Source organism: Panthera tigris, chromosome B4 (genome assembly GCF_018350195.1).
Source record: "Panthera tigris isolate Pti1 chromosome B4, P.tigris_Pti1_mat1.1, whole genome shotgun sequence".
In the NCBI taxonomy this organism is placed as follows: Eukaryota; Metazoa; Chordata; class Mammalia; order Carnivora; family Felidae; genus Panthera; species Panthera tigris.
In genome coordinates, this window is record NC_056666.1 from 64,296,084 (window position 1) to 64,323,837 (window position 27,754).

The 27,754-nt window shown below is 39.6% G+C and overlaps 2 protein-coding genes across 6 annotated transcripts in view; one reads left to right on the forward strand and one right to left on the reverse strand.

Moving 5' to 3' along the window:
* The window catches only part of DNM1L (dynamin 1 like), a 49,183-nt gene extending 43,174 nt beyond the window's left edge, over window positions 1-6,009 (forward strand). For 2 of the 5 annotated variants that reach the window (XM_042992090.1, XM_042992086.1), the window contains 6 exons: window positions 781-858; window positions 1,175-1,207; window positions 2,991-3,167; window positions 3,535-3,644; window positions 3,773-3,932; window positions 4,195-6,009. In XM_042992090.1, coding sequence (XP_042848024.1) covers window positions 781-858; window positions 1,175-1,207; window positions 2,991-3,167; window positions 3,535-3,644; window positions 3,773-3,932; window positions 4,195-4,251 — 615 coding nt within the window. In that variant the 3' untranslated portion in view covers window positions 4,252-6,009. The remainder of the gene's footprint in view (window positions 1-780; window positions 859-1,174; window positions 1,208-2,990; window positions 3,168-3,534; window positions 3,645-3,772; window positions 3,933-4,194) is intronic. The other 3 variants (XM_042992087.1, XM_042992088.1, XM_042992089.1) reach the window with 3 other exon arrangements.
* Window positions 5,987-26,325, reverse strand: YARS2 (tyrosyl-tRNA synthetase 2). The gene is made up of 5 exons (XM_007090723.3): window positions 25,102-26,325; window positions 24,141-24,308; window positions 9,447-9,602; window positions 8,975-9,145; window positions 5,987-7,460 (listed from the first exon to the last, which is right to left on the reverse strand). The coding sequence occupies exons 1-5, from the start codon at window positions 25,878-25,880 to the stop codon at window positions 7,301-7,303; spliced, it is 1,434 nt and encodes a 477-aa protein (XP_007090785.1). The 5' UTR covers window positions 25,881-26,325; the 3' UTR covers window positions 5,987-7,300.
* Window positions 26,326-27,754: the final 1,429 nt, after the last annotated feature.

Sequence of the window (27,754 nt, forward strand, 5' to 3'; positions counted from 1 at the left end):
CAAATTGAAAAATAGGGTTTTTTTTTTTTAAAGCTTATTTATATTATGAGTGAGCGAGAGCGCATGTGTTTATATGCACGCACAAGCAGGGGAGGGGCAGGAAGGGAGAGAGAAAATCTCAAGCTGGCTCCACACTGTCCATGCCAAGACTGACATGGGACTCAAACTCACAAACTGTGAGATCATGACCTGAGCCAAAAACCAAGAGCCGGATGTTTAACTGACCCGAGCCACCAGGCCCCCTTAAAAATAGGTTTTGAGTAATTTAAAGTTAATGGTATCTTGAATACATTAGAAAAAATGCTTAAAGTTGGATTTTAAATATCAAGCTTTTAAAAGTTTAAGGTGACTTTATCAACTCTGTACAATTAGTTGAAATGACCAATGGATGACTTTACTATAAAACAAGAAGGTATTTTAGAGAGGGAAAAATAATATGCATATAATAGGTTCTGGTTACCTGTAATAAGTTGCATACATTAAAATGTGTGTATACAAATCTGTTATCTTAAATCCTTTACCAGAAGAGATCTTACCAGATTCCAAAAATAAAAACGATTTGGATTGTCCTTAGGTACTCATTGCAGAAGGCTTTTAACAAAGTGGTAACAATATAAGAAATAAGGAAGAATAAAAAATAATTTTATGTCCCATGGTTCCTTTTGTTTCTCATGTTACTTACTAATTTGATGCAGAGAAGAAAAATTTACATTTATAGAATGTTTTCTGAATGCATTTTTGGCATCCTTGATTTTCTTTCCCTGCATTTTTTACCTTTAGTCGTATAAAGTTCCAAGTGCTTTGGCACCTGCCTCCCAGGAGCCTTCCCCTGCTGCTTCTGCTGAGGCTGATGGCAAGGTCTGTTCTGATTCTTAATCTAAGCCTGCATGCCTGGTTGTTTGGTGCAACATAATCATCTGGAAACAACACACTGTACACTGAATAGAATATTAATTTGGGATATTGTGCTAAGGTTAGATTTAGTCTAACAAGAATTCTGAATTATGTAACTGTATACTTCATAAATTATTGTTGACATGCCTTTGCTTGCCAGATAGCAGAAACACACAGAAAAATAATTTAAAGAGGAAATTATCCTGCAGTTTTGAAATTCACACCATTGGTATTTAAATTTTGCTTGTTAAACTGCATGTTTTAACATATCTTTTAACAGTTAATTCAGGACAGCAGAAGAGAAACTAAAAATGTGAGTCTCTTGCTTCAGAATGGAAATGTACCTTTGGTTCTCACTGAAACACTGTCTTCAAAATCACTGAAGAATCTGTTTGTGCAGTAGCATCTATCTCTTGTCTGTGTTCCATTTTTTATTGTTTTTCTTTTCTAATCCTTTTAAGATGGCATTCGTTCTAGTTTTAACATTTCTTTAAATAACAACAATAGGCTTTCCTACTAGTTTTGATTTTAATATTGCGGTAGGAAATTAAGATTCCAGAGGTGGAAGTTACATGTTTGGACATTTCCTCTTTAAAAGTTCTGACATTGGTCCAGTACTAATGGATAATCCCCTCCTGCAGCTTCCTTATGCTTCCATTCAGTTTGCATTGTCACCTCAATGTGTAGCTTAAAATGTGCCTCAACAGCTTAAGCAAATTCAAAACAAAGGGGACTGGGAGAGTTTGAGACTGTCAATTCTTGAGAACTTTTTTTGGAGAAAATTATTAATCAGTAAACTATTCAGACCCATCCATAGTTTTCTGCATTTAGCTCCTTTCCTCACTGTCCAGATTTAAGGTGCTGAACCTCAAAACTTTATAAATGTTTTACCTCTCTCAGCCCCCTGTGCTCAGGTTTTACAGAGACCATCTAAATCATTGCTTTGGGTTTTACTTCACTCATGGCATCACCCTGAATTTGCTTAGTTTCCTTATAATTTCTATCATTCATGTGTAGTTAATAGGTATTTAAAGTATAATTACTCATTTTAAAATCAGCGTATAAATATATTGCCTGTATTTAGATATGGCCTATCTTAACAGACATATTAGAGACAAATTTGGGCCAGTGTTTTAATTCAGAAAGATACCCCATTCGCAATGACTTTTTAAAAATATGTTTCAGGTCTACAAATTATAATTTGACACCTGTATACACTTGTAATGTGATTGCCCCCAAAAGTCTACTTAACCAGTTGTCACCCTACAATTGATCTTCAGATCTGTTATCTATGAGCTTAAAAAAAAAAAAAAGACATTTTTAAACAGTTGCCATAACGCATTTCTGTTAGAAGTTTGAAGGTCATCTTAACTCCATTTTAGATTAGAAGATCTTTTTAAAGAGCGTCTAAAAACATTGCTTAAGTGTTGATGAGTTACTGTTTTTCCCATTATCCTAAACATCTTTTCTAACATATCCTAGAAAAGAAAGTGCAAGAGCACTTGTGGTTAATGGTAGTGCTAGATTCCTTTCAGCAGATCTCTTCTCAAGAGTAGAGACATGGAGGAAACTTACATTGTGTTTATGTCACATCCTATGTTTTAGGCAGTTTAAAGTCACATCAGCCTAAGAATCGTGAGTGTGTTACAGAGTTTGTAGGTCTATCCTATGGTATTTTGTTGACTGTTAAAAACATAAACTCTGAAGTTTTGGAGACAGGAGTTCACAGAACTTTTGGAGAGATCACAGTTCAACAGTGTGTAAGGTTCCTTTGAAAAAAAGCCGAATGGCAGCTGTTTTGTTTTTAATAGTGGTAGAGGAGTTGGAGAAGAGGAAGAATGTTAAAGTTAGCAAACGATAAAAACTCAATCTACTGGCTGAGGCCTGGAAATTACAACAGAACCTCTTAGACAGCTCAGGGTTCCAGTTATACATGCCACCCGCCATCTCTTTCTGACCCAGTTATCTGTCTGAATAGATGAGATTCCAGATGGGTACAGGATGTGTGTTCTTGACTGCTGTCAAGGAAAATGAACTTTGTTTAGTTAAGGTCCGATAGGGTACGATTGGAACAGATCTTGGAACGTTTTTTTCAGGTTGCATCTGGAGGTGGTGGGGTCGGAGATGGTGTTCAGGAACCAACAACAGGCAACTGGAGAGGAATGCTGAAAACTTCAAAAGCTGAAGAGTTATTAGCTGAGGAAAAATCAAAACCAATTCCAATTATGCCAGCCAGTCCCCAAAAAGGCCATGCTGTCAATCTGCTGGATGTGGTAAGCCACGCAAATAGGTTCAGCACTAGTGAGATAACCCTGTTATTCGGAGAACACTTTAAAAGACAAAAGAAACTAAAAGTCACAAAAACTTACTGAACTTAAACATTTATTTTTGAGAGCATGCGCTCAAGTAGGGGAGGAGCAGAGAGAGGAGGAGACAGAATCCAAAGCAGGCTCCAGGCTCTGAGCTGTCAAAACAGAGCCCAACGTGGGGCTCAAACTCACAAACTGTTACGTTAGATCATCACCTGAGCCGAAGTTGGACACTTAACTGAGTCACCCAGGCGCCCCAAACTTACTTACTGAACTTTTATTTGAAAATGGCACAAAAACAAAGTTTCTTTCTTCCCTTCACCCCATTTAGCCAGTTCCTGTTGCACGAAAACTATCTGCGCGTGAACAGCGAGACTGTGAGGTCATTGAGCGACTCATCAAATCGTATTTTCTTATTGTCAGAAAGAATATTCAAGACAGGTTAGTACTATAAATCAGAGCATATGTATACTGCTGGATAACTCCATAATCAGTTTTGAAAATACATGTATTTAAAACATTTTTAGGCTTTGATTCTAAGCGGATCATCTGATGGCTTTATTTTACAGTGTGCCAAAGGCAGTAATGCACTTTTTGGTGAATCATGTGAAAGATACTCTTCAGAGTGAGTTAGTAGGACAGCTGTATAAATCATCCTTACTGGATGATCTTCTGACTGAATCCGAGGACATGGCACAGCGCCGGAAGGAAGCTGCGGACATGCTAAAGGTATCGCAAATGCTTCTGAATCTTCACACCCGGGGCTGGGTTGTAGGTATAAACACTACATTCTGATCCCTGGAGATACACAGTCATCACAGGATGGCTAGTCTGTTTTTTTGCATAGTACTTGATTCGATTTTTAGACTGAAGGTACTAGTTGTATAGATCTGCCACATATAAAGGGGAGAGATTACTTCCACATAGTTCAAGATTTTTTGATATCATAACTCAATAAGCATCTATAATTTTTTTATCTTTTTTAATGTAGGCATTACAAGGAGCCAGTCAAATAATTGCTGAAATCCGAGAGACTCATCTTTGGTGAAGAGAACTATATAATACTGAGACTTTGTTGACTCGAAATTTGCTAGTTACTGCCTACTTGAGTAGAATTTTATTTATGAACTCCTGTGTATTGCAATGGTATGAATCTGCTCATGTGAAGAGACTGGCTATAAACTGAAAATCGTACTCTGTATCACAGAACAAATCGTACATTTAATCCAAATAATAAATGGCTGTTTCTAAAGTTGCCCCGTACATATAAAATACACATGAAATACATCAAGTCTTTCTTGTGACAGTTTCATTTGAACTTAAAAAGAACTGTTCATGTTCTAGTCGTACAAGCAGTTTGCCTGTGGATAAGATGACCTGTGTAATCTGTGAGCAGTCTTAAAGCTGCTGCCATAGTCCTTGGAGAAGAACGCACGAAGACATTTCATACAACTATAATGCATGCACACTATAAACTGGTCTGGCTTTGAAAGGTGTGAGTTGACAAGTTACTCACAGTCACTGTAGTCCACCTATCCTTTGATATCTACTTTTATTGAGCTTCTCTGCAACCTCTGATGTGTTAGTATGAAAGCTGAAGGAAGGCACAAGAAGATCTGTAACACTGACGGTGATGTGCATGAGGTGTAGCTATTGCAGCCCTTCCACTTCCGGGTCCACGCTGCCCTAGTGCATTAAACATCTAAATTATCTTTGATTCTTTCTTAAACCTGCAAGCATGAATTCTACTTTCCTGCATTAAAAACAACCATCTAGACTTGATTTTCAAATATAATAGTAATTTCAGTACATCTTTAAATTAGGTCACTCATAACATGCTCTAAGATTCACTTGGAGGTGAGACTTAAAACCAGATACTGTGCTGGTCATCGAAGTATCCATCTCTATTAGTTGGTAACAATTACTTTTGCTTCACACCAACGATACATTAGATTACAACAGATAGGAAAATACTGATGGAGCCTTATTATTTAAAGAAAAACATCCGGACAGACACACCTAAAGGCTTTTTACTACTAAAATACATTCAGAGTTTTGGGGTGAGGTTTAGAACATACTCACATTTTATTAAAATTCCCCAGGTGATTCTTGGTATGAATTACATAAAAATTTTAAGATATGGGTCAAAATCCTTAAGGCATCTAGCTCCATCTCTAAAAGATCATATCAGCAATACAGAATTTACTGAACATGTTAACATTTCTGTTACAACAGTCATGAAGGACTACTGGCAGGAACAATGTGTTGGTAACATGAGCTTATAGTACCCACGTACTAGCAAACAACGGGCTCAGCAACTGATCTCAAACATAAAAACCAGATTCAATCTTAATGGTACTACTTTGAATCTGTTCATAGTACCTTCTTGATAGAATACATACTACCTAAATGTTCATTAGCACACACTTTAAAATCACTCTGCCATTATTCAATGTCAGTACAGCCATCCCTGATTTACTCACTTCAGATACATCAGATGACTACCATCCCAGTCTTTTGAGTTTGTAAGGGGGGAGAAACTTACAGTGTACCATTCCCCAGCATATCAAACATAATTTCAAATTGAAAACGTTACCTTTAAAACTGAGGTGATGGTAATGTACTTGCTGGCACTACACACCTTGTACAAGAAAAGCAGAGGCAAGAAAGGTATGTAAAGTTTCAGAAACCCTTCATTTATTGGCTCAAACTGAGTGAAGCTCTGAAATGTGGCGATGATCTCTGACATTTACCACGGACGCCTGTATGTTCTTGCTATGTAAATAAAATTGCTGGTACGAAATGACATTCAAGTTTTGTCAATAAGTCAATTCTTCCTAACTTTGCTCCCAGGGAAAAATTTGATCTACTAGCTTTTTAACATATAAATCTAATTGGAACATAAGACAGCTTATGCTATATGACAAGTTTTACAACTTTTTTCCTATGCAATCTCACAATTCACAAAGCTACGATTACGTCTCCATTTTTACATATTAGGCTAGTGATTTGTTTCAAGTATCCCAGGTAGTAAATGGCTAGAATTTGAACACTAAAGCCATGCTTTGCTGCCTGTAAGGTTTTCAAGAAGGAACCAGATTGTGAACCATTTGTATTTATGTTTCACTTGGTCCTCAGGGAAATAGGGATGATAACTACCTTCATTTTTCACATGTGGAAACAGTTCTGAGAATTGACTTGCTTAATGTATGTACAGCTTAACTAGGTCTTGATTCTAAATCCTTTAAGTGTGACCTGAAGACTTCCCTTACCAGAAGAATTACTTTGATATTCTCATATGATGGGGTATTTGATACTACATTTGCCGCTATTTTCTCTCCAGTTACTTTTCAGTCTATCTCAAGTTGTAATCTGCTTGGGGACAGAAGCTGAAACTTAAGTTTCCAAATTTATAAAATATTGCTACCTTAGTAATCTGGCAAAACAAGGCTGTGAGTAAATTTATACTGAAACACAGGTAAGAGACTGGACAACTGAATTGGAAACTTTCTCAAAAGTACTGGTTTTTGTTCTTTGAAAAGAAACTTTCTACTGTAATTTCTACTCCCAACTAGGGCTTTGTGTAATACTTTTCTTCTTAAGGAGAACTGTATTTGCTTCCTAACTGGCAAAAAATTCAGAAATCTACAGTTTCCAATACCGTATTTCACATCTCTAATGTGACCACTGCGGATGCTGCTGGTGTTCGTAAGGTCAGGAAGATAGACACTTGGATATAAAAGTATCCAAGAGTCCTTATTCTGCCCTCTTTTTCACTGTTCTTCCTCATCTCTAAAAAGAGCGCAAGAAGGATACAATAGTTATTTCATGAAACAGGATTTTTAAAAGAGATTATCCTTGGCAATCATGGTTTTCTATGGTAGTCCTTAATACCTGCAGATCAGGAAACAAAATACCCCATCATTACACATTAATCAACCTATATAAATAATGAAATTACTCACACTCTGAGGCCTAGAGTATACTCCATTCTCTGTTGTTTGGCTTGTGTGAACGAAAGTATAAGTTCTGGAGCCAACCTTTGGTACATCTTGAGAATGAGATGGATACGTCTGAACCACCAGAAGGATTTTTCATCATAGCTGAAGCCATTTTATAATGTAGAAATTCCTTTTTCCTATTTTAAGTAATGAAAGTCCATTCTTAAGAATATGTTGTCCAACGACTAAAACACTCTCAGGATTTGTTACTTGTCTGTGATTTATACTGACTCCACCTTCTGTTATCATCCGATACCTAAAAATAACAGTGTTTTCGTTAATTAGATAAATCCATCACCACTCACCTCTCCCAATGATATTTCATTTATATTTCAGAGGCTGTCCAACTAAAACCACTTAGCACTGAATTGTTACCTTTATGTTCACTAGATTTCTGCCCCCCTTAAATGCTCTTCTAAAGGAGATTTAAGGCACAGTTTCTTATTTAGTAGAGAAAAAGCTGGGATATCCCACAGCTCTATATAGAACTATTCAGTTGGTAGTGATTTAAAAATGAGTAACAAAATCACTTTCTCAAGCCAATTCCCCCCCTCCCCACACTTTGAGTAGGGGCTTACAGAAAAGAAGCCTCCCGACAGAAAAAGGGCAATGCTGCTTTTAATGAGCTTCCATGAGCTACAAGTCACAACTATATATGCTATTACAAAAACCTTTAGAAAACTTGCTTATGAAACTGGAAGAACCTTGGAAATTCTATTCTGAGACTATGCAAATAATAGCACATTTTGTGAAAATGTTAAAAAGCAGAACTTTTTTAGAAAAGTGAAATGGGCTGATTTCAGAAATGGAAAATCAGTAGCTTATCTAATTCCAGTTTAGCAACAATTTTTTGATGGCATATGTAAATAGGTTTTACTCACATTATTTATGGCCCAATTCATTCAATAAACATTCATAGAGCCTTTACTACTGAAAACTAGTGGGGTAATCCAGACAAATAAATAATTACAGTGATTAAATGCTATAAAGCCCCAGGAAAGGTTGCTCTAGGAGCACACTGGGTGGGTGGGGGTTGGAAATTTTCCTGAAAGAAGAGACATGTAAACTGGAGAGTAGCAGTAAATTTCACAAACGGCGAGGAAACATGGGGAGTAGCTAGAAAGCAGTGAACTCTGAGAAGAAAAGAGGTCTAGAGTATGAAAGGCCTTGGAAGTCCTTGTGAAAGGCAAATGTTCGTTTTCTCTTAACATGTTACCAAATGAAATAAACTGCTACAACCCATGGTTTTATAAAATTACAGTAAACCATCTTCTGTTTAAGGACAAATTTCTTTCTCGTAGGAAGTGTTATTTTGGGCTATTTGCTACAGTTTACAGATCAATTTCTACATTTTGTTTAAATGTACAAGCCAATCTTACTCAGCTTATACAATGTAAACAAATGTCAGTGTTACTTAAGAACTCTGTCAGAATCAGATACGGTGTCATCTTTAGTGGTACCATTTCCAGTATCAGTAAATAAACCGCTAGAAAAGTTCAGTAACCCCTGTGGTCCCTTAAACAGTCCTTTCCAATGCTGAGGAGAAACTGAGTTAGACTTAAGGAGAGACGGTATAGTAGTACCAGATTTTATAGAAAATTTAAAGGATTTTCGACAATACTCAGTTTTCACTTTATTCTGGGATTAACTTCTGCCAGAAATGAGACCCCATTGAAGCATTATCAGGAAAACACCTTCTGGAAACACATGCTGTGAACTGTAACATTTATTGCCGAATTAACTGTGAATCTAAAAGTTAAATAATCTTACCCTCGGGGACCATCTGGAATGGCATTTGCTTTGCGACATGTATCTAGGACACTTGTTCCTGGGTCGAGAACTAGTTCAGAAAACGAAGCTTCTTTAAACAGCTCTTTTAGCTCTTGATCAGACATGACCTCCAGTGCGTCTATGCTACTATGGTAAAGGGCTTGAGTGCACCTGAAAAACACATTGAGAACCACATCACGTGAGCGCTTATCCAGACACACGGGCTAGTACCCAGTAACCAATTATGGAGTGCCCATTATGTTCCACACTGAAAGGTTTTGAAACAGCAACGTTTATCTTACATAATTTACACTTAATTCAAGGTGATCTTTCTTTCCAACAGAAGCTATTCTACAGTACTTAGGTCAACCACTGACAATTCTTGTTAGTGGTAAATAACAACCCTAATGAATTTTCTCAAGTCTATTAATTACATTAACTTTATCCACTTTCAGTTATTCTAAAAGGCCACCTTTTAGCAGAAGCCAGCCCTTCTTGTCCATGAACAAGCTTTGTAACTTCTGCAGCAAGTCGTTTCTGAGGACCCCGCTTTTCTGGCTCTTTCTCATGCAGCTGCATTATGTGGTCAATCTCTGGAAGGGGCAGAAAAGTGAAGAGCTTCAGGTACCTTTGGGGCAAAAAATACAGTGTTAGGTATATATAAATAACATACCTAATTTTTATCTCTAACTCCCTTACCCTTTAAAAATCATCCTGCCTACTTTTAAATTCATTCATTCATTCATTGAGAGAGAGAAGCATCGCTTCTCGGCCTTTTGGCTAAGATCAAGCGAGAGAGAGAAGCAGGTGGTAGAGGGAGGGAGAGAGAATCCCAACAGGCTCCACGCTGTCAGCACAGAACCCAACGCGGGGCTCAACCCATGACCCTGAGATCGTGACCTGAGCCGAAGTGAGGAGACAGATGCTTAACCAACTGAACCACCTAGGTGCCCCTTTAAATTTATTTTTAATTATGAAAAATAAACATGAAGAAAAGTACCCAAAAAAGACACCCGTGCACATACCACCCACACTGAGGATGTTACTATTTTGCCATCTTTGTTCCAGACCTTTCTTTTTGAAAAAGAAAAGTACAGCTCTAGATCCCAGCACTACCATATTCCCCTCCTCGCCCACAGAGAGAAGCTAATCTAAATTTGTGCCCATCCTTCCTAGGGATGTTTTAGTACTTTTATGTATATGTGCCCATAAATAAAAAATTTGTAACTTCCTGACATACTATTTTGTGTATCCTCTTTTTAAAATAAAACACATAGAAAGACATAGAAAAGTATGCAAATCACATAGTTTAATGAATCAGAAAGCAAACATCTACCATCACCTGCCTAGAAATACATCATTGCCTCCACCCACCGAAGCCCAAATTTATCACATCCCCTTCCTCTCCAAATTAACCACTCCTTCGCCTTTCAAAATTATCACTTATTTTTCTTTATACTTTTACCATTTCAGTACCCCTCCGTAAACAGCTTCACTTTGTTTTGCCTGTTTTCAGGCTTTATATAAACGGAATCATACAGAATACATTTTTGTGTTTGGCTTTTCTGGCAGATGATTATGTTCAGTAAGAGGCTCATCCATGTGGTTGTGGGAACAGCTGTCACATACAGCATTCTGTGCTGTGACTGTTTCCACGATATATTTATTTATTCTGTGTTGTTTCTACTCTTGGACAATTACTGATAATGCTGCTATGAATATTCCCATATATTTCTCTTGGTGCCTGTGTGCACTGATTTCTTTTGCGGACATAGCCAGGAGAGGAACTTCTGGGTCACAGGTTATGTACAAATACAGGTTTAATAAGCAGAGACACGTATTTTTCCTAAGTAGTTCTGTAAGTGTAGCATCGGTACCTGACATTAACCCTCTGACAGCCAAGGCATGCATTTCAAAGCCCTCCACCTCAAATAAACATACTGCCAGCTGCATGGCACAGCTAGCAGCAAGTCAACTAGACAAAGCACCAGACTACTGACACGCATGAAGCTCCTCTTTTAGAAAGCTCTGGGTAACCTAGATAACTGGCCGCTTGAGTGACGCTGTTTCTCCCTTCCCACTTCCTAATTTCTGCTGTTTTAAATTTGCCAATAAAGAACTCACAAAGTCCTTTGGCACTTCACCCTTCATCCCAATAATGCAGAGCCCCTGGACCACACTCTCTTCCTCTCTCTCTCCCTATCTGAGACCCCAGAATGCCACGGACCCTCCAGAACTTCTGAATCATAAATCTTGTTTTTCGAAGTTCTCTGATGGTTGTGGCTGAGGTGCGTCCTGCAATTGTAAGAACCCTTAAGGCAAGTCTAGCCACAAGACGAACTCACAAGAGGCACTCGGGTCAGGGAACCATCTCTAAGTGCAGCCACAAGTAGTCAGCCCAGGTGAGTGTCCCCAGGCATTTCTAACCGCTGGCACCACTATCAATAGTCTGAGAGCCAAACAGTTGGTAGATGGTACAGTCAAGGGGACTGTGTGATGATAGCACTTGTAGTTAACTTACGGGAACGCGTTTAGCTTCAAGTATCTTTTTTTTGTCTTCAAAGTTTATTTTTATTTGTTTTGAGAAAGACAGAGAGAACGAGCAAGCAGGGGAGGGGCAGAGAGATACGGAGGCAGAATCCCAAGGAGTCTCTGCGTCATCAGCGTAGACCTTAATGAGGGCTTGAACTCACAAACCATGAGATCCTGACCTGAGCCGAAATCAAGAGTTGGAGCCCAACAGACTGAGCCCCCCATGCACCACCCCCAGCTTCAACCACCTTACTAACTGTGACTGGCTAACCCAGATGGTGACACCATTTGGGAAGGCAGCACCACTTGCTGGAGGTCTACTGCACTCTTCCGTGCTTCTGCATATTGCCTCTGCTGTGTGTTTCCTGTCACTGCTACCATAATAATTCACTCTCCAGTGCAATGTGATTTAGGCTATATGGACTAATGAGATGATAAGACCACTAATTATAAAGGCCTTTACTGACTACTAATGTACATGAGGGTCCTCCCTGCCTTGCGCCAAGGACAGCTAGTGAAGGCAGAGTGAACCCCAAGGCTGTGATTGCTGCCCAAGATGAGGCTTTGGGTTAATGGTACCGAGGAAAGGGTACTCCAGTAGATAAGGAGGAGTGAGAACTCCCCTAGTAACCACTGAGTGGTGGGTCACAGTGGGACTATGTGCCCTAACCCAGATACACGGAACAGCCTTGTAATAGGAAACCAGTGGCACCATGAAAGGAGACATTCACTGAGGCTTGCTGTCCCCACATGGCCGCTACACTCACCATCACTTTGTCTCCCTAACCCCATGGGATATCGTAAGTCCAGTCTCCGGTGTGATGTTGCTAAACAATTAATAGACAAACACAAATGTCCTGAACATCTTATGCCAGTGCCTCTTAAGACCCCAGAGGAGGTACATCAGCTCCAAATAAATGCAAAATTTATTTAACAGAGATGAAAGCTTCCTGGGCATTGCTTAGTGCCACCAGGTACCAACATGCCAAGGCTCTGCTATTTGCACCAACAGGAAAGCCAGGGCTTTCCCAAAGGTCCCGTGTACACTGCGCTAGTGGAGGCAGATCCCAATCCTGGGGAGGGCAACTGGGACACCCTGGAAAGGAATGCAGCCACTTATGAAGTGGGCTCACAGGAACATTTTCCAGAAACTTTTTCTGGTAACAACACGTAAGATCAACATAATGAAGAAAATCAGAAAGTAACAATTAAGGCATCAGAAATTACGCCTTAACTGAAATTCTAACCTTAAAGACTTTGTGCAGCAGGAAGGATAGAAGGGAGCTAACTGGCTATTACAGGTTTGTGGCCTGTGATTGAAAACTGTTACTCATGGCTGAACTGCACAACGGGCCAGTCTCTCTGAAGACCCTAAAATCTTCTCAGAGAACAGTCCAGCTACATGTCTGTTTCCTTTGAGATACCACATCCTGAGCCCCGTAGGCTTTCCTCCCCAAATGGGATAGAACAAAGCAACATGTCTCAGGGGGTGCCCTGGTACCAAAGGAAAAGCTGACCTGGTTGTTGAGGCCACTGATGAGGATGAGGACGGGTAAAGGAAGATGGAGCCCCCAGAGCCACTGATATCTGTAGCTACCCCCCCACCCTGGATATTTACTGCCTGGTGCTGTGCTCATCCTTTCCTCACAGAAATCACTAGAGCTAAGGCTCACAGTGAATGGGAAACATTAGACTAGGCCTGTCTCCTGCAGCAAAGTTGGCGTGGTCCCGTATGTTTATCATTTCAATGACCATAGTGACCCAAATGACACCCTCTTCATTTCTAAACGTGACGAGGCCTCAAGTGACCCCAAGTCCAGAGTATTACTCCATAAGGTGTTCCCCCTAACTATAGGGCAGTGCTACTAATTTTAATGGGACTGCTGAAACCATTTGAAAGGCACTGGGGGGCACGGGCATGGTTGCTAGACATGGAGGAGGTTACTATCCAGGTACCTGGACACTTCAGATCTATGCCCTTCTACCCCCGCTGCCCCCTTGAACAAATTTCCCTCAACAAAAAGGGCTCCCAACTCCAAAAAATCCTCAACTTAATTTTGCCCTTTATGAAAACACACAGGTTAACCTCTTCTGGGAGTTACAAAATCTCAGTGTTCCTGGCCACTTGGTATCTAGACAGCCAGTCTCTAAACTCTAGATCCTAACACTAGCATTCCCCCATCTATAGCCCCCTTCGGCCATCCACCCTCTTGCCACTCAGCTGCCATCTATCCTGACTTGAACCCAGTCTCTACAACTGCCTCTGACCTCTTCTCTAAAACCCAGGGCTGGCAGCCACCTAAGCCTCTACCGCAGGGAGTTGGTGGCTCCCCAGGACTCATCCCACCTCCCAGAGACAGTGGCCCCTATACCACTCTGGTAGTCCCCTGGGTCAATGAAAATGTCCCTAAGGGGGACTCTGTGAGTGAAATGTTGCAAGAACCACAAAGTACCAAAGACATCACTACAAGCATGAAACCTACAGACATCACAATGACTCTAAACCTGTATCTTTCAATAATAACACTGAATATAAATGGACTAAATGCTCCAACAAAAAGACACAGGGTATCAGAATGGATAAAAAAAAAAACAAGACCCATGTATTTGCTGTCTACAAGAGACTCATTTTAGACCTGAGGACACCTTCAGATTGAAAGTGAGGGGATGGAGAACTATCTATCATGCTACTGGAAGTCAAAAGAAAGCTGGAGTAGCCATACTTATATCAGACAAACTAGACTTTAAATTAAAGGCTATAACAAGAGATGAAGAAGGGCATTATATAATAATTACAGGGTCTATCCATCAGGAAGAGTTAACAATTATAAATGTCTATGCACCGAATATGGGAGTCCCCAAATATATAAAACAATCACAAACATAAGCAACCTTATTGATAAGAATGTGGTAATTGCAGGAGACTTTAATACTCCACTTACAACAATGGACAGATCATCTAGACAGAGAATCAATAAAGAAACAAGGGCCCTGAATGATACATTGGATCAGATGGACTTGACAGATATATTTAGAACTCTGCATCCCAAAGCAACAGAATATACTTTTTTCTCTAGTGCACATGGAACATTCTCCAAGACAGATCACATACTGAGTCACAAAACAGCCCTTAATAAGTATAAAAGAATTGAGATCATACCATGCACACTTTCAGATCACAATGCTATGAAACTTGAAATCAATCACAGGAAAAAGTCTGGAAAACCTCCAAAAACATGGAGGCTAAAGAGCATCCTACTAAAGAATGAATGGGTCAACCAGGCAATTAAAGAAATTAAAAGATATATGGAAACAAATGAAAATGAAAATACAACAATCCAAACCCTTTTGGATGCAGCAAAGGCAGTACTGAGAGGAAAATACATTGCAATCCAGGCCTACCTCAAGAAACAAGAAAAATCTCAAATACAGAATCTAACAGCACACCTAAAGGAACTAGAAGCAAAACAGCAAAGACACCCCAAACCCAGTAGAAGAAGAGAAATAATAACGATCAGAGCAGAAATAAACAATTTAGAATCTAAAAAAACAGTAGAGCAGATCAATGAAACCAAGAGTTGGTTTTTTGAGAAAATAAATAAAATTGATAAACCTCTAGCCAGGCTTCTCAAAAAGAAAAGGGAGAGTACCCAAATAGATAAAATCACAAATGAAAATGGAATTATTACAACCAATCCCTCAGAAATACAAGCAATTATCAGGGAATACTATGAAAAATTATATGCCAACAAACTGGACAACCTGGAAGAAATGGACAAAGACCCTAAGCACCTACAGACTTCCAAAACTCAAACAGGAAGAAACAGAAAATTTGAACAGACCCATAACCAGTGAAGAAATTGAATCAGTTATCAAAAATCTCCCAACAAATACAAGTCCAGGACCAGATGGCTTCCCTGGAGAATTCTACCAGACATTTAAAGCAGAGTTAATACCTATCCTTCTCAAGCTGTTCCAAAAAATAGAAAGGGAAGGAAAACTTCCAGACTCATTCTATGAAGCCAGCATCACTGTGATTCCTAAACCAGAGACCCAGCAAAAAAAGAGAACTACAGGCCAATATCCCTGATGAATATGGATGCAAAAATTCTCAACAAGATACTAGCAAATCAATTCAACAGCATATAAAAAGAATCATTCACCATGATCAGATGGGATTCATTCCTGGGCTGCAGGGCTGGTTCAATATTTGCAAATCAATCAATGTGATACATCACATTAATAAAAGAAAAGAACGATAAGATCCTGTCCATCAATGCAGAAAAAGCCTTTAACAAAATTCAGCATCCTTTCTTAATAAAAACTCTCAAGAAAGTCGGGATAGAAGGAACATATTTAACATCATAAAAGCCATTTATGAAAAGCCCACAATGGGGAAAAACTGAGAGCTTTCCACCTGAGATCAGGAACACAACAGGGATGCCCACTCTCACCGCTGTTGTTTAACATAGTGTTGGAAGTTCTAGCATCAGCAATCAGACAACAAAAGGAAATCAAAGGCATCAAAATTGGCAAAGATGAAGTCAAGCTTTCACTTTTTGCAGATCACATGACATTCTACATGGAAAACCCTATAGACTCCACCAAAAGTCTGCTAGAACTGATACATGAATTCAGCAAAATTGCACGATACAACATTAATGTACAGAAATCAGTTGCATTTTTATACACCAATAATGAAGCAACAGAAAGACAAATAAAGAAACTGATCCCATTCACAATTGCACCAAGAAGCATAAAATACCTCGGAATAAACCTAACCAAAGACGTAAAATATCTGTATCCTGAAAACTATAGAAAACTTATGAAGGAAATTGAAGAAGACACAAAGAAATGGAAAAACATTCCATGCTCATGGGTTGCAAGAATAAATATTGTCAAAATGTCAATACTACCCAAAGCAATCTACACATTCAATGCAATCCCAATCAAAATTGCACCAGCATTCTTCTCGAAGCTAGAACAAGCAATCCTAAAGTCTGTATGGAACCACAAAAGACCCTGATAGCCAAAGTAATTTTGAAGAAAACCAAAGCGGGAAGCATCACAATCCCAGACTTAGCCTCTACTACAAAGCTGTAATCATCAAGACAGTATGGTATTGGCACAAAAACAGACACATAGACCAATGGAATAGAGACTCCAGATTTGGACCCACAAATGTGCGGCCAACTAATCTTTGACAAAGCAGGAAAGAATATCCAATGGAAAAAAAGAGAGTCTCTTTAACAAATGGTGCTGGGAGAACTGGACAGCAATATGCAGAAGAATGAAACTAGACCACCTTCTTACAACATTCACAAAAATAAACTCAAAATGGATGAAGGACCTGAATGTGAGACAGGAAAGCATCAAAACCCTAGAGGAGAAAACAGGAAAAAACCTCTCTGACCTCTGCTGGAACAATTTCTTACTTGGTACATCTCCAAAGGCAAGGGAATTAAAAGCAAAAATGAACTATTGGGACCTCATCAAGATAAAAAGCTTCTGCACTGCAAAGGAAACAATCAACAGAACTAAAAGGCAACTGACAGAATGGGAAAAGATATTTGCAAATGACATATCGGACAAAGGGCTAGCATCCAAAATCTATAAAGAACTCACCAAACTCCACACCCGAAAAACAAATAATCCAGTGAAGAAACGGGCAGAAGATATAAATAGACACTTCTCTAAAGAGGACATCCAGATGGCCAACAGGCACATGAAAAGATGTTCAATGTCACTGCTCATCAGGGAAATACAAATCAAAACTACACTGAGATTCCACCTCACGCTGGTCAGAGTGGCTAAAATAGACAAATCAGGAGACTATAGATGCTGGAGAGGATGTGGAGAAATGGGAACCCTCTTGCACGTTGGTGGGAATGCAAACTGGTGCAGCTGCTCTGGAAAACAGTGTGGAGATTCCTCAAAAAATTAAAAATAGAACTGCCCAATCCCAGCAATAGCACTGCTAGGAATTTACCCAATGGATACAGGACTGCTGATTCATAGGGGCACATGTACCCCAATGTTTATAGCACCACTTTCAACAATAGCTAAATTATGGAAAGAGCCTAAATGTCCATCAACTGACAAATGGATAAAAAAGATGTGGTTTATATATACAATGGAATACTACTTGGCAATGAGAAAGAATGAAATCTGGCCATTTGTAGCAACGTGGATGGAACTGGAGAGTGTTATGCTAAGTGAAATAAGTCAGGCAGAGAAAGACAGACACCATATGTTTTCACTCATAAGTGGATCTTGAGAAACATAACAGAAGACGGGGGAAGGGGGAAAAAAGTTATATAGAGGGAAGGAGGCACACCATAAGAGGCTCTTAAATACTGAGAACAAACTGAGGGTTGATGCGGGGTGAAGGGGGGGAAGTGGGTGATGGGCATTGAGGAGGGCACCTGGTGGGATGAGCACTGGGTGTTGTATGGAAACCAATTTGACAATAAATTATATACAATAAATAAATATTTGGTAGAATTAAAAAAAAAATGTCTGATTAGACATCAAGGCCCAAGTCACTGTTATTCCAATCTCTCTAAATTCTTAAAAGAGAATTGCCAGTGAAACAATCAAAGGTGTACAAATCCATTCAGATGTAACTAACTACAGGGGCCATTTACTTCAAATGGCTCCTTCTGGTGGTGGCCTCCTTGGTCCTTTCCCTCCCTACTATAGGCATGGATGCATTGACACAATGCCATGCAACATCGAACAGGCCCAAGTTCTTGGCATTCCTGGTAGAATTTACCACGTGGATGCCAGTGACTCTTCCTCCTGTGGGCAAGATGGTAAACACCCCCTAATACCAATTTAAACAGGTCATTAAAAGCTTATAACCTGTTATTAAAGATACTGAGATGGAGTCTCCTCGTTCAATAGTCACATTTGGTTGGTATGTAAGTCAGCCTATAATGAATGGTATCTCACCATTTACCTTCAAAACCTTAACGCTCAGATTTCCCCAATTAAGCTATAATTCCTGGTAATACAGAATTAATTGAGAACACATACCTCTGACACAACAAGCATACTAACATTCACATTATATAGGTTAAAAAAAAAAAAACAGAGAGAAAGGGAGAAAACTTATTTGAAGACATAATAGCTGAAAATTTCCCTAACCTGGGGTAGGAAACAGACATCTGAATCCAGGAAACACAGAGAGCCCCAAATAAGATGAACCCAAAGAAGTCCATATCAAGACACATTGATAATTAAAATGTCAAAAACTGGGGCACCTGGGTGGCTCAGTCGGTTAAGCGGCCGACTTTGGCTCAGGTCACAATCTCGCGGTCCGTGAGTTCGAGCCCCGCGTCGGGCTCTGTGCTGACAGCTCAGAGCCTGGAGCCTGTTTCAGATTCTGTGTCTCCCTCTCTCTCTGCCCCTCCCCTGTTCATGCTCTGTCTCTCTCTGTCTCAAAAATAAATAAACGTTAAAAAAAAAATTTTTTTTTAAATAAAATGTCAAAAACTAAAAGGACAGAATCTTAACAGTGGGAAGAGAAAAGCAAACAGTGATGTACAAGGCACCTCCCAAAAGGCTATCAACTGATTTTTCAGCAGAAACTGCAGGCTCTAGAGGGAGCACACAGTATATTCAAAATGATGAAAGGAAATAAACTACAAGTAAGAATACTCTACCCAGCAAGGTTATCATTCAGAACTGAAGGAGGGGTAAAGAATTCCCCATATAAACAAAAGTTAAAGGTATTCGTCACCACTAAACCAGCATTACAAGAATGTTCAAGGGACTTTTGTAAGTGGGAAAGAAGAGGCCATAACTAAAACTTAGAATAATTATGACAATTTCAATGGTGAAAGCAAATATATAGTAAAGGTACCAGATCAATCACAAAGCTATTGTTGAAGGTTCAAAGACAAGAGCGGTAAAATCAATTGTATCTACAATAATTGGTTAAGCAGTACAAAAAATAAAAACATACAAATACATAAAATGTGGAGGAGGTGAATAAAAATGTAATGCTTTCTAAACATGTTCAGGAGCACCTGGTTGGCTGAGTGAAGCATCCAAGTTCAGCTCAGGTCATGATCTTGTGTTTGTGGGTTTGAGATCCACATTGGGCTCTGTGCTGACAGCTCAGAACCTGGAGCCTGCTTTGGATTCTGTGTCTCCCTCTCTCTGCTCCTCCCCTACTTGTGCTCTGTCTCTCTCAAAAAATTAAAACATTAAAAATAATAGTAAGTGCGTTCAAACTTAAGTGACTATCAACTTAAAACAGACTGCTATATATGTAGGGTGTTAAATATGAACCTCATGGTAACCACAAACCTTTGAAAAGAGAATACATACGGAAAAAAAAAAAAAAAGAATTCAAGCATAACACTAAAGAAAGTTATGAAATCACAAGGGAAGAGAGCAAGAAAGGAAGGGACAGAAGAACTACAAAAACAATCAAACAACAAAATGGCAATGAAGTATATAACTATCAATAATTACTTTAAATGTTAAGGGTCTATATGCTCCAATCAAAAAACACAGGCTGACTGAATGGATAAAAACCCCAAGACACATCTACGTGCTGTCTACGAGACACTCATTCTGACCTAAAGACACAAAATGAAAACGAAGAGATGGAGACAAGTATTCCATCAAAATGGAAACAAGCAAAAAGTCACGGCATTAGTACTTATATCAGACAAAATAGACTTTAAAACAAGGACTATAACAAGAGAAAAGAGCATTAACATAATGATAAAGGGATCAATCCAACAAAGATAGAACAATCATAAATTTCTATGTGCCAAAAATGGTAGCACCTAAGTATGTAAAGCAAATATTAATGGACATAAAAGGGAGAAATCAATAATACGATAATAGAATGGGACTTTAACACCCCACTTACATCCAAGGATAGGTCATCCAGGCAGAAAAATCAAGGAACCAGTGCTTCTGAACAACATAATAGACTAGATGGACTTAACAGATACACAGAATATCCCATCCCAACAAAAGAATACACATTCTTGGGGCGCCTGGGTGGCTCAGTCAGTTAAGCGTCTGGCTTCGGCTCAGATGATGATCTCACGGTCTGTGAGTTCGAGCCCCGCATCTAGCTCTGTGCTGACAGCTCAGAGCCTGGAGCCTGTTTCAGATTCTGTGTCTCCCTCTTTCTCTCTCCTCCCCCGCTCATGCTCTGTCTCACTCTTCTCAAAAATAAATAAACATTAAAACAAAAAAAAAGAATACACATTCTTTTCAAGTGCACATGGAACATTGTCTATGATAGGTCATATGTTAAGCCACAAAACAAGACTCAATAAATTTATGAAAACTGAAATCATATCAAACCTCTTTTAGGTGTGAAACTAGAAATCAATTACAAAAAAAAATTGTGAAAAAACACAAACACGTGGAGGCTGAATAACATGTTACTAAATAACCAATGTGTCAACAAAGAAATCAGAGAGGAAATTTAAAAATACCTGGAAACAAATATAATGGAAGCATGATGTTCCAAAATCTCTGGGACATAGCAAAAACAGTTCTAAAAGCAATACAGACCTTTCTCAAGAAACCAGAAAAATATCAATCTAAGCTTACAACCAAAGGAATTAGAAAAAGAACAAAGTCCAAAGTTAGCAGAAGCAAAGAAATAATAAAGATCAGAGCAAATAAATGAAAAGCGACTTAAAAAAAAATGAAAAGATAAGTGAAACCAAAACCTGGTTCTTTGAAAAGATAAACAAAACTGATAAACCTTTTGCCAAATTCATCAAGTAAAAAAGAGGACTCAAATACATAAAATCAGCAATGAGAAAAGATACGAATGACACCACAAAAATACAAAGGATTATAAGAGACTACCAAGCTTAGGGGTGCTGGCTGGCTCAGTCAGTAGACCATGCATCTCTCTCTCTCTCTCTTTAAATGTTTTTATTTATTTTTGAGAGAGAGAGAGAGAGAGAGAGAGAGAGAGAGAGAATGAATGAATGAATGAGTGTGGGAGGGACAGAGAGGGAGACACACAATCTGAAGCAGGCTTTAGGCTCTGAGCTGTCAGCACAGAGCTCAATGTGGGTCTTGAACTTATGAACCAGGAGATCATGACCTGAGCTGAAGTCGGATGCTTAACCAACTGAGCCACCCAGGTGGCCCTAAAGCATGCAACTCTTGATCTTGGGGTTGTGGGTTCAAGCCCCACGCTGGGTGTAAAGATTACTTAAAAGACTACCATGCTCAACCAAGGAGGTTAAAATCTTGTACTGTGAAAACTATAAAACACTGATGAAAGAAACTGAGTATCACACAAACAATGGAAAGATAGTCTATGCTCATGGAAAGAATTCATATTATTAAAATGTCCATCCTACGCAAAGCAAACTATAGATTCAAAATACCAACAGCATTTTTAACAGAACTAGAGCAAATAATCCTCAAATTTGTATGGAACCACAAAAGACCCAGAATCACCAAAATAATCAGGAGAAAGAATAACAAAGCTGGAGGTATCACACTTTCAGATTTCAAAATACATTACAAAGCCAGAGTAATCAAACAGAATGAAGTACTGGCAGAAAAATAGACACACAGATCAAGAGAAGAGAATAGAAAGCCCAGAAATAAACCCACACTTATATGGTCAGTGAATCTATGACACTAGGAGGCAAGACAATACAATGGAGAAAAGAAAGTCTCTTCAACAAATGGTGCTAGGAAAACTGGACAGCTACATGCAAAAGTATGAAACTGGACCACTTTCTTACAACATACATAAAAATAAACTCAAAACGAACTAAAGACCTAAATTTGAGACCTGAAACTATGAAACTCCTAGAAGAAAACATAGGCAGTAATCTGACACGGGCCTTAGCATTTTTTTTCTAGACATTTTCTAGAAATTAGACATTTTGCTAGATATGTCTCCTCAGACAAGGGAAACAAAGTAAAAATAAACTATTGATACTACACCAAAATAGAAAGCTTTCACACAGAGAAGGAAACCATCAACAAAATGACTTACTGACTGGAAGAAGACACTTGCAAACGACAGATCAACAAGATCCAAGATATAAAAAGAACTCATACAAGTCAACACCAATAATAATCCAATTTAAAAATTAGCAGAGGACCTGACATTTTTCCAAAGACAAACGGATGGTCCAATATAACAAGATGCTCAACATCACTAATCCTAAGGGAAATGGAAATCAAGACCACAATGAGGGATCACCTTATACCTGTCAGAATAGCTAGTACTTTTAGTACATATAACTGGTATTCTACTCTTAATGGTGGCTTTTGGAGAACTGTAGATCTCAATTTTAATTGTCTAATTTACCAATCTTTTTCTTTGTATCTCACATAAGAATCTTTCTCTATCCCAGTTATGAAGAGATTTTCCTATTTATGCTCTGAACACATGATTTAGCTTTCGTTACAGATTACGTTGACAATCTACCTGGAATTGATTTTTGCATACAGTGTGAGGTTAAGTTTCACCATTTTCCTCAAATAAGGCATCTAATTATCCAAGTGATATATATTGAAAATATAGTCTTGGGGCACCTGAGTGGCTCAGTCAGTCAAGCGTCTGACTTTTGGCTCAGGTCATGATCACATCGTTGATGAGTTCGAGCCCCGCCTTGGGTTCTGTACTGACAGCTCAGAGCCTAGAGCCTGCCTCCGATTCTGTGTCTCCCTTTCCTTCTGCCCCTTCCCCGCTCATAGCTGTCTGTCTCTCTCTCGAAAATAAACATTAAAAAAATTAAAAAAAAAAAAAAAGAAAGAAAGAAAAGATGGTCCACTGTTCTGCAGCGCCACAGACATTCAGTGACCATAGATGCTGGAGTCTATCTGGATTCTCTAATTTTTTCCATTCGTCTCTCACTTACCCTTACATTTAAAAGCTTGTGCTTTAAAATCCAAACATTATTATTAGAATTAATAAGAGTTTAGCAGAGTTGCTGGGCACACAGTTAATACACAGAAATTAATTCTATTTTTATACATCAGAGCCAAGTAGAAAATGAAATATTCAAAAAGATGTCAGTTCTTGATACATCAAAACTCTAAACTGTACCATCAAAATATGTTGAAAACAAACCTGAAGGCAAAAAACTCTTAATTATTATAGTTCATTATAAAACGTTTTTCAGTCTGGAAAAATCATTTTTGGTAAAATTCACCTTTTCTTTGTTGCAGGTATATTTTATCAATTACATTCTTTGAAGGGTTTAAGATAATGTGAATGAATTAACGAGAAAATCATTTTTAAAAAAGGATCTTCAAAGTGTGTACTACGTTATGGTAAAGAAAAGAAACTTTAGAGATAAGAGTAAATTAAGGTTTAGTCAAGTTGACCATAAAAGGAGTGAAAAAACCAGACTATGCAACTGATAACATCCTAAGTACTTACTAGAGGTATATCAAAACTTGACTGTAAGTTTTTCAGGAGTCACGGTAGTTCTCTGCTTTAACTAACAAAAAACTTGTTTAGAACAGTTAAAATTGCAATGTTCTGTGTCTTAAGTAGAATCTAAGTGAAAACAAAACACAAAAAACTATAAAAGGCACACAATTCAATGGCTAAAATTATACCATGAGCTTAATATACTTAATTGTTGTCAGCACACTATTAAGAACTCACCTTTCTACCAAATCATCCTGCTGCCTGACAAAGAATTGATACAATTCAAACGGAGAGGTCTTATCTCTGTTTAGCCACACAGCATTACCAGCAGACTTTCCCAATTTTGCTCCTGTTGTACTTGTAATTAGTGGAACAGTGATTCCAAATACGTCTTCTCCAGTCAACCTAAGCATAAAGGAAAACTTCATTATGCGCTTCAGTCACAAGTGTTGGTAGGTTTTGCTAATCGTTCTTCAGATTTCATTCTGGTCTCTTGCTCTGAGAAAACTTCCTTTACCTTCTAAATCTGAATGTTCGTCCCTTGTTTTCAGAGCACTCACTGTTTTGGCATTTGTCATTCTCAACTACAATGGAACCAGTGACTCTGGGGGAGTTTCTGTATAACTAGGGCCTCAAAACTTTAAAGGCCCAAGAAAACAAGGAAAGAAAACTGGGTAAGGAGTCACGTAGAGACACTAAGGATGCTTTAAGGGATTTTAAAAATGAGTAGCACATGGGCTAGGCTAGTACAGAGTTCATCTCCCTTAAGAAAATGTCATTAAAATCTACATTATTCGCCAAACATTTGGAGCTGAAAAACAATTTTTTTGCGATGCCAACCAAAAACTAATACTAGCTTCAGGGAAGGTGCAGCTAAAGCAGCAACTACTCACCGAGGCACAATCCCATTCAAGTATAAACAAAGGAAAGCAATTTCTCAATTCAGTAACACAGAATCCTGGCTGGTGGTGTATTTCCTGCAGAGTTCTAGAATATGTTCCATACCTAATACCATTAATCCAGCCCGTTAGTTCTCATTATCAGCCTGTCACATCGACACCATTTCAGACTCTTAACGGGGAGAAAACCAAAAAGGACTTGACAAGGGCGTCACTACCCAATCCCAATAGTGAATCGTAGGATATTCGGGTGTAAATTATTTGGTCACACGACTTCTCCTGGGTCTAAAGGCGCTTACTTGTGGATAAACTCGTATCCGGACATGATATTGCCCAATTGATCAGATCCACCCAGCTGGACCCGGCATCCATAATGTTGGAACAGATAGTAGAAATCATAAGCCTGGAGCACCTGGTAAAAAAACTCGGCCAAGCTCATGCCCTCGGGACTCTTGAGTCGGGTCTGGACGCTCAACCGGCTGAGGAGCGTCCCCATGCGGAAGTGGCCGCCTACGGCTGATAGGAAGTCCACCAGGTGCTGCTTCTGGTACCAGGCTGAATTATCCAGTACCGTGAAGCTTCCCCAAGGCCGCCCATCCGCGAAGAGCTGCTGGTGATTAGCACCCATGGCCTCGAGGCCTTGGCGCAGGGCGCGCGCATTGCTTCGCACGCGTTCTGCGCCCAGGGCCTCGCGCTCCTTGGTGCGGCCGCTCGGATCTCCCAGGCGCGCGGTGGCACCTCCCACCAGCGCAATAACGTTGTGGCCTGCTCGCTGGAAGTGAAACAGGCCCAGAAGAGCTAGCAGGTGCCCCACATGAAGCGAGTCGGCCGTGGGGTCGAAACCGCAGTAGATGGTCTGGGGAAAGTTGCCCGTTCCACGGTCGAAAAGCTCTGGGAGCTCTATCTTCGTACCCCTCTCGGGGAAGAACTCCTTGAACAGACCTCGAGCCTTTTGCACCGCCAGCAGCCCCTGAGCGCCCGAATGGGCCTCACGCAGTCCCAGGAACAAGACTCCTGACGTGCCCGGGCTCCCAAACCACCTGCCCCGGGAAAAGCACCGGAACATGGGGGCCGCCATCTTGACACCGGCACGATGCGAATGCTGGGATTTTGGAGCCCTTGCCACACCCCCAGTGTCAGACTCCCATAATTACTACGGAAATTGCTTCCGTGTTTTTCTGCGCATGCCCGGGTGGGGCGAGACGGTCACTTAGCTACGGAGCTTGAGTTCTTAGCAGTCATTGGAGTTCTGACGACGTAAACGGGGGTTCTCCTTACCTTGCAGTCTAACTTCGCTAATACTTAATTTCCTCATTCGTACCGCCGGTGTGCCTGTGATAATAGTTCCTACTTCAAAGGGCTGTTGTGAGGACTAAGAATTAAAGCCCTTTGCACCTACGAAGCGCTCTACAAACATCTGTTTAAATTTTAACATGAAATTGTGATGCGCAAATTGGTTTGAATTCTTGGCTCATTGCAAAAACTTGTTCACAGTTGTGATGGGTTAGAAATTTTTTAACTTAAAGGAGAGAGAGAGAGAGAGAGAGGGCGTTGGGACGCAATTTTCAGAGTGATTCCCCAAGTAGATGAGAGCACCAGCTTCTCCAGGAGGTGGCAGTCTTGTCCAAGCTATAGGGAGAGAAAATTCAATACAATAAATGCAGAAAGCCCTGTTTTATTATGTAACAGTTACAGGTAACCAGGTTTAGTATAACTGGAATCAAATAGGTGATCACATTTTCACAGCATGGCGATTGCTATCAGTACTCCTCACCATGAATGGGGTTCTCATTGCCAGTTGGCTGGTATAGAATCCAGCTCCAAAACCCTATTTATTGTTGTTGTTGTTGTTGTTGTTGTTGTAATTACTATTATTATTGTTATTATTATTATTATTATTATTATTATGTGGGCTTTACCTTCAGCGCGGAGCCCAACTGTGGTGCCTGAACTCACATCCGGAGATCAAGACCTGAGCTGAGATCCGAGAGTCTGATGCCTAACCAACTGAGCCTCCCAGGCCCCCCAAAATCCATTTTAGGGTCTTATTTCTAGGACTACTTTCAATACGAACTGTGTAAGGTCGAGTTAGAGATTTGTGTGCAGAAGGATTGTGTATTCTTGGAACAACATCTGTAATGCAGCGATGGAGGTAGAGGGTGAAGTTTTAATATGAACAGTTTGCAATAGCAGCCTCAAATAATCCTATAGGGTGCTCTGAGGCTGGGATTTCCTTTCAGATTCATTCTAAATTGAAACAAGGGGCAGGCCTTTGTACTTTGTTATTGACCAGCCGTTAAACGTGGGATGCACTTGGAGAGTAGGCAAAATCTTGATCAAGGCTTTGGCAGAGGGCAAGATGCAAAAATAGGCTCAGCTGTGAGCCATCACCAACCTATATGCCCAGCAGCTAGGGGACTGAGTGCCTTGATCCTGAAACAGGTGTCTGGGCCATGTGCCAGACCACTCCTACAAGACATTTCCATCTCTTTCTTTCTGTTTTTTAAAATGTTTATTTATTTATTGTGTGAGAAAGAGCAATTGAGAGTCAGCAGGGAAGGGGCAGAGAGATAGGGAGACAGACAATCCCAAGCAAGCTCTGCACTGTGAGTGTGAAGTCGGATGTGGGGCTTGAACTCATGAAGTGTGAGACCATGACCTGAGCCGAAATCAAGAGTCGGACATTTAACCGACTGAGCCACTTCCATTTCTTAACATTAAGAAATCATTTAACAAAATGAAATGCTATTTAAAAAATTAGTTTCTTTGCATGTATAATTATCAGTGAAGTGAGATTCTCATTGTCAAATGTTAACTGTGATAGGATTTGAGATACTTATTCAACAGGTTATGCAACTCAATCCCAAATGCTGAAGAAAATAAGCAGGTGTGTTCTCTCATGTTGCTAATCAAAATATCTTAAAATTTGTAATAATAACCCGTTCACCTGCA

What these genes read in the sequence shown, in the direction of transcription:
- YARS2 (XM_007090723.3), bottom strand. Translation starts at nt 25,880, where the DNA reads ATGGCGGCCCCCATGTTCCGGTGCTTTTCCCGGGGCAGGTGGTTTGGG. An exon ending in GGATACGAGTTTATCCACAA is followed by an intron (nt 24,309 to 25,101) that starts GTAAGCGCCTTT and finishes CTTTATGCTTAG; the next exon opens with GTTGACTGGAGAAGACGTAT. An exon ending in CAGGATGATTTGGTAGAAAG is followed by an intron (nt 9,603 to 24,140) that starts GTGAGTTCTTAA and finishes TTTGCCCCAAAG; the next exon opens with GTACCTGAAGCTCTTCACTT.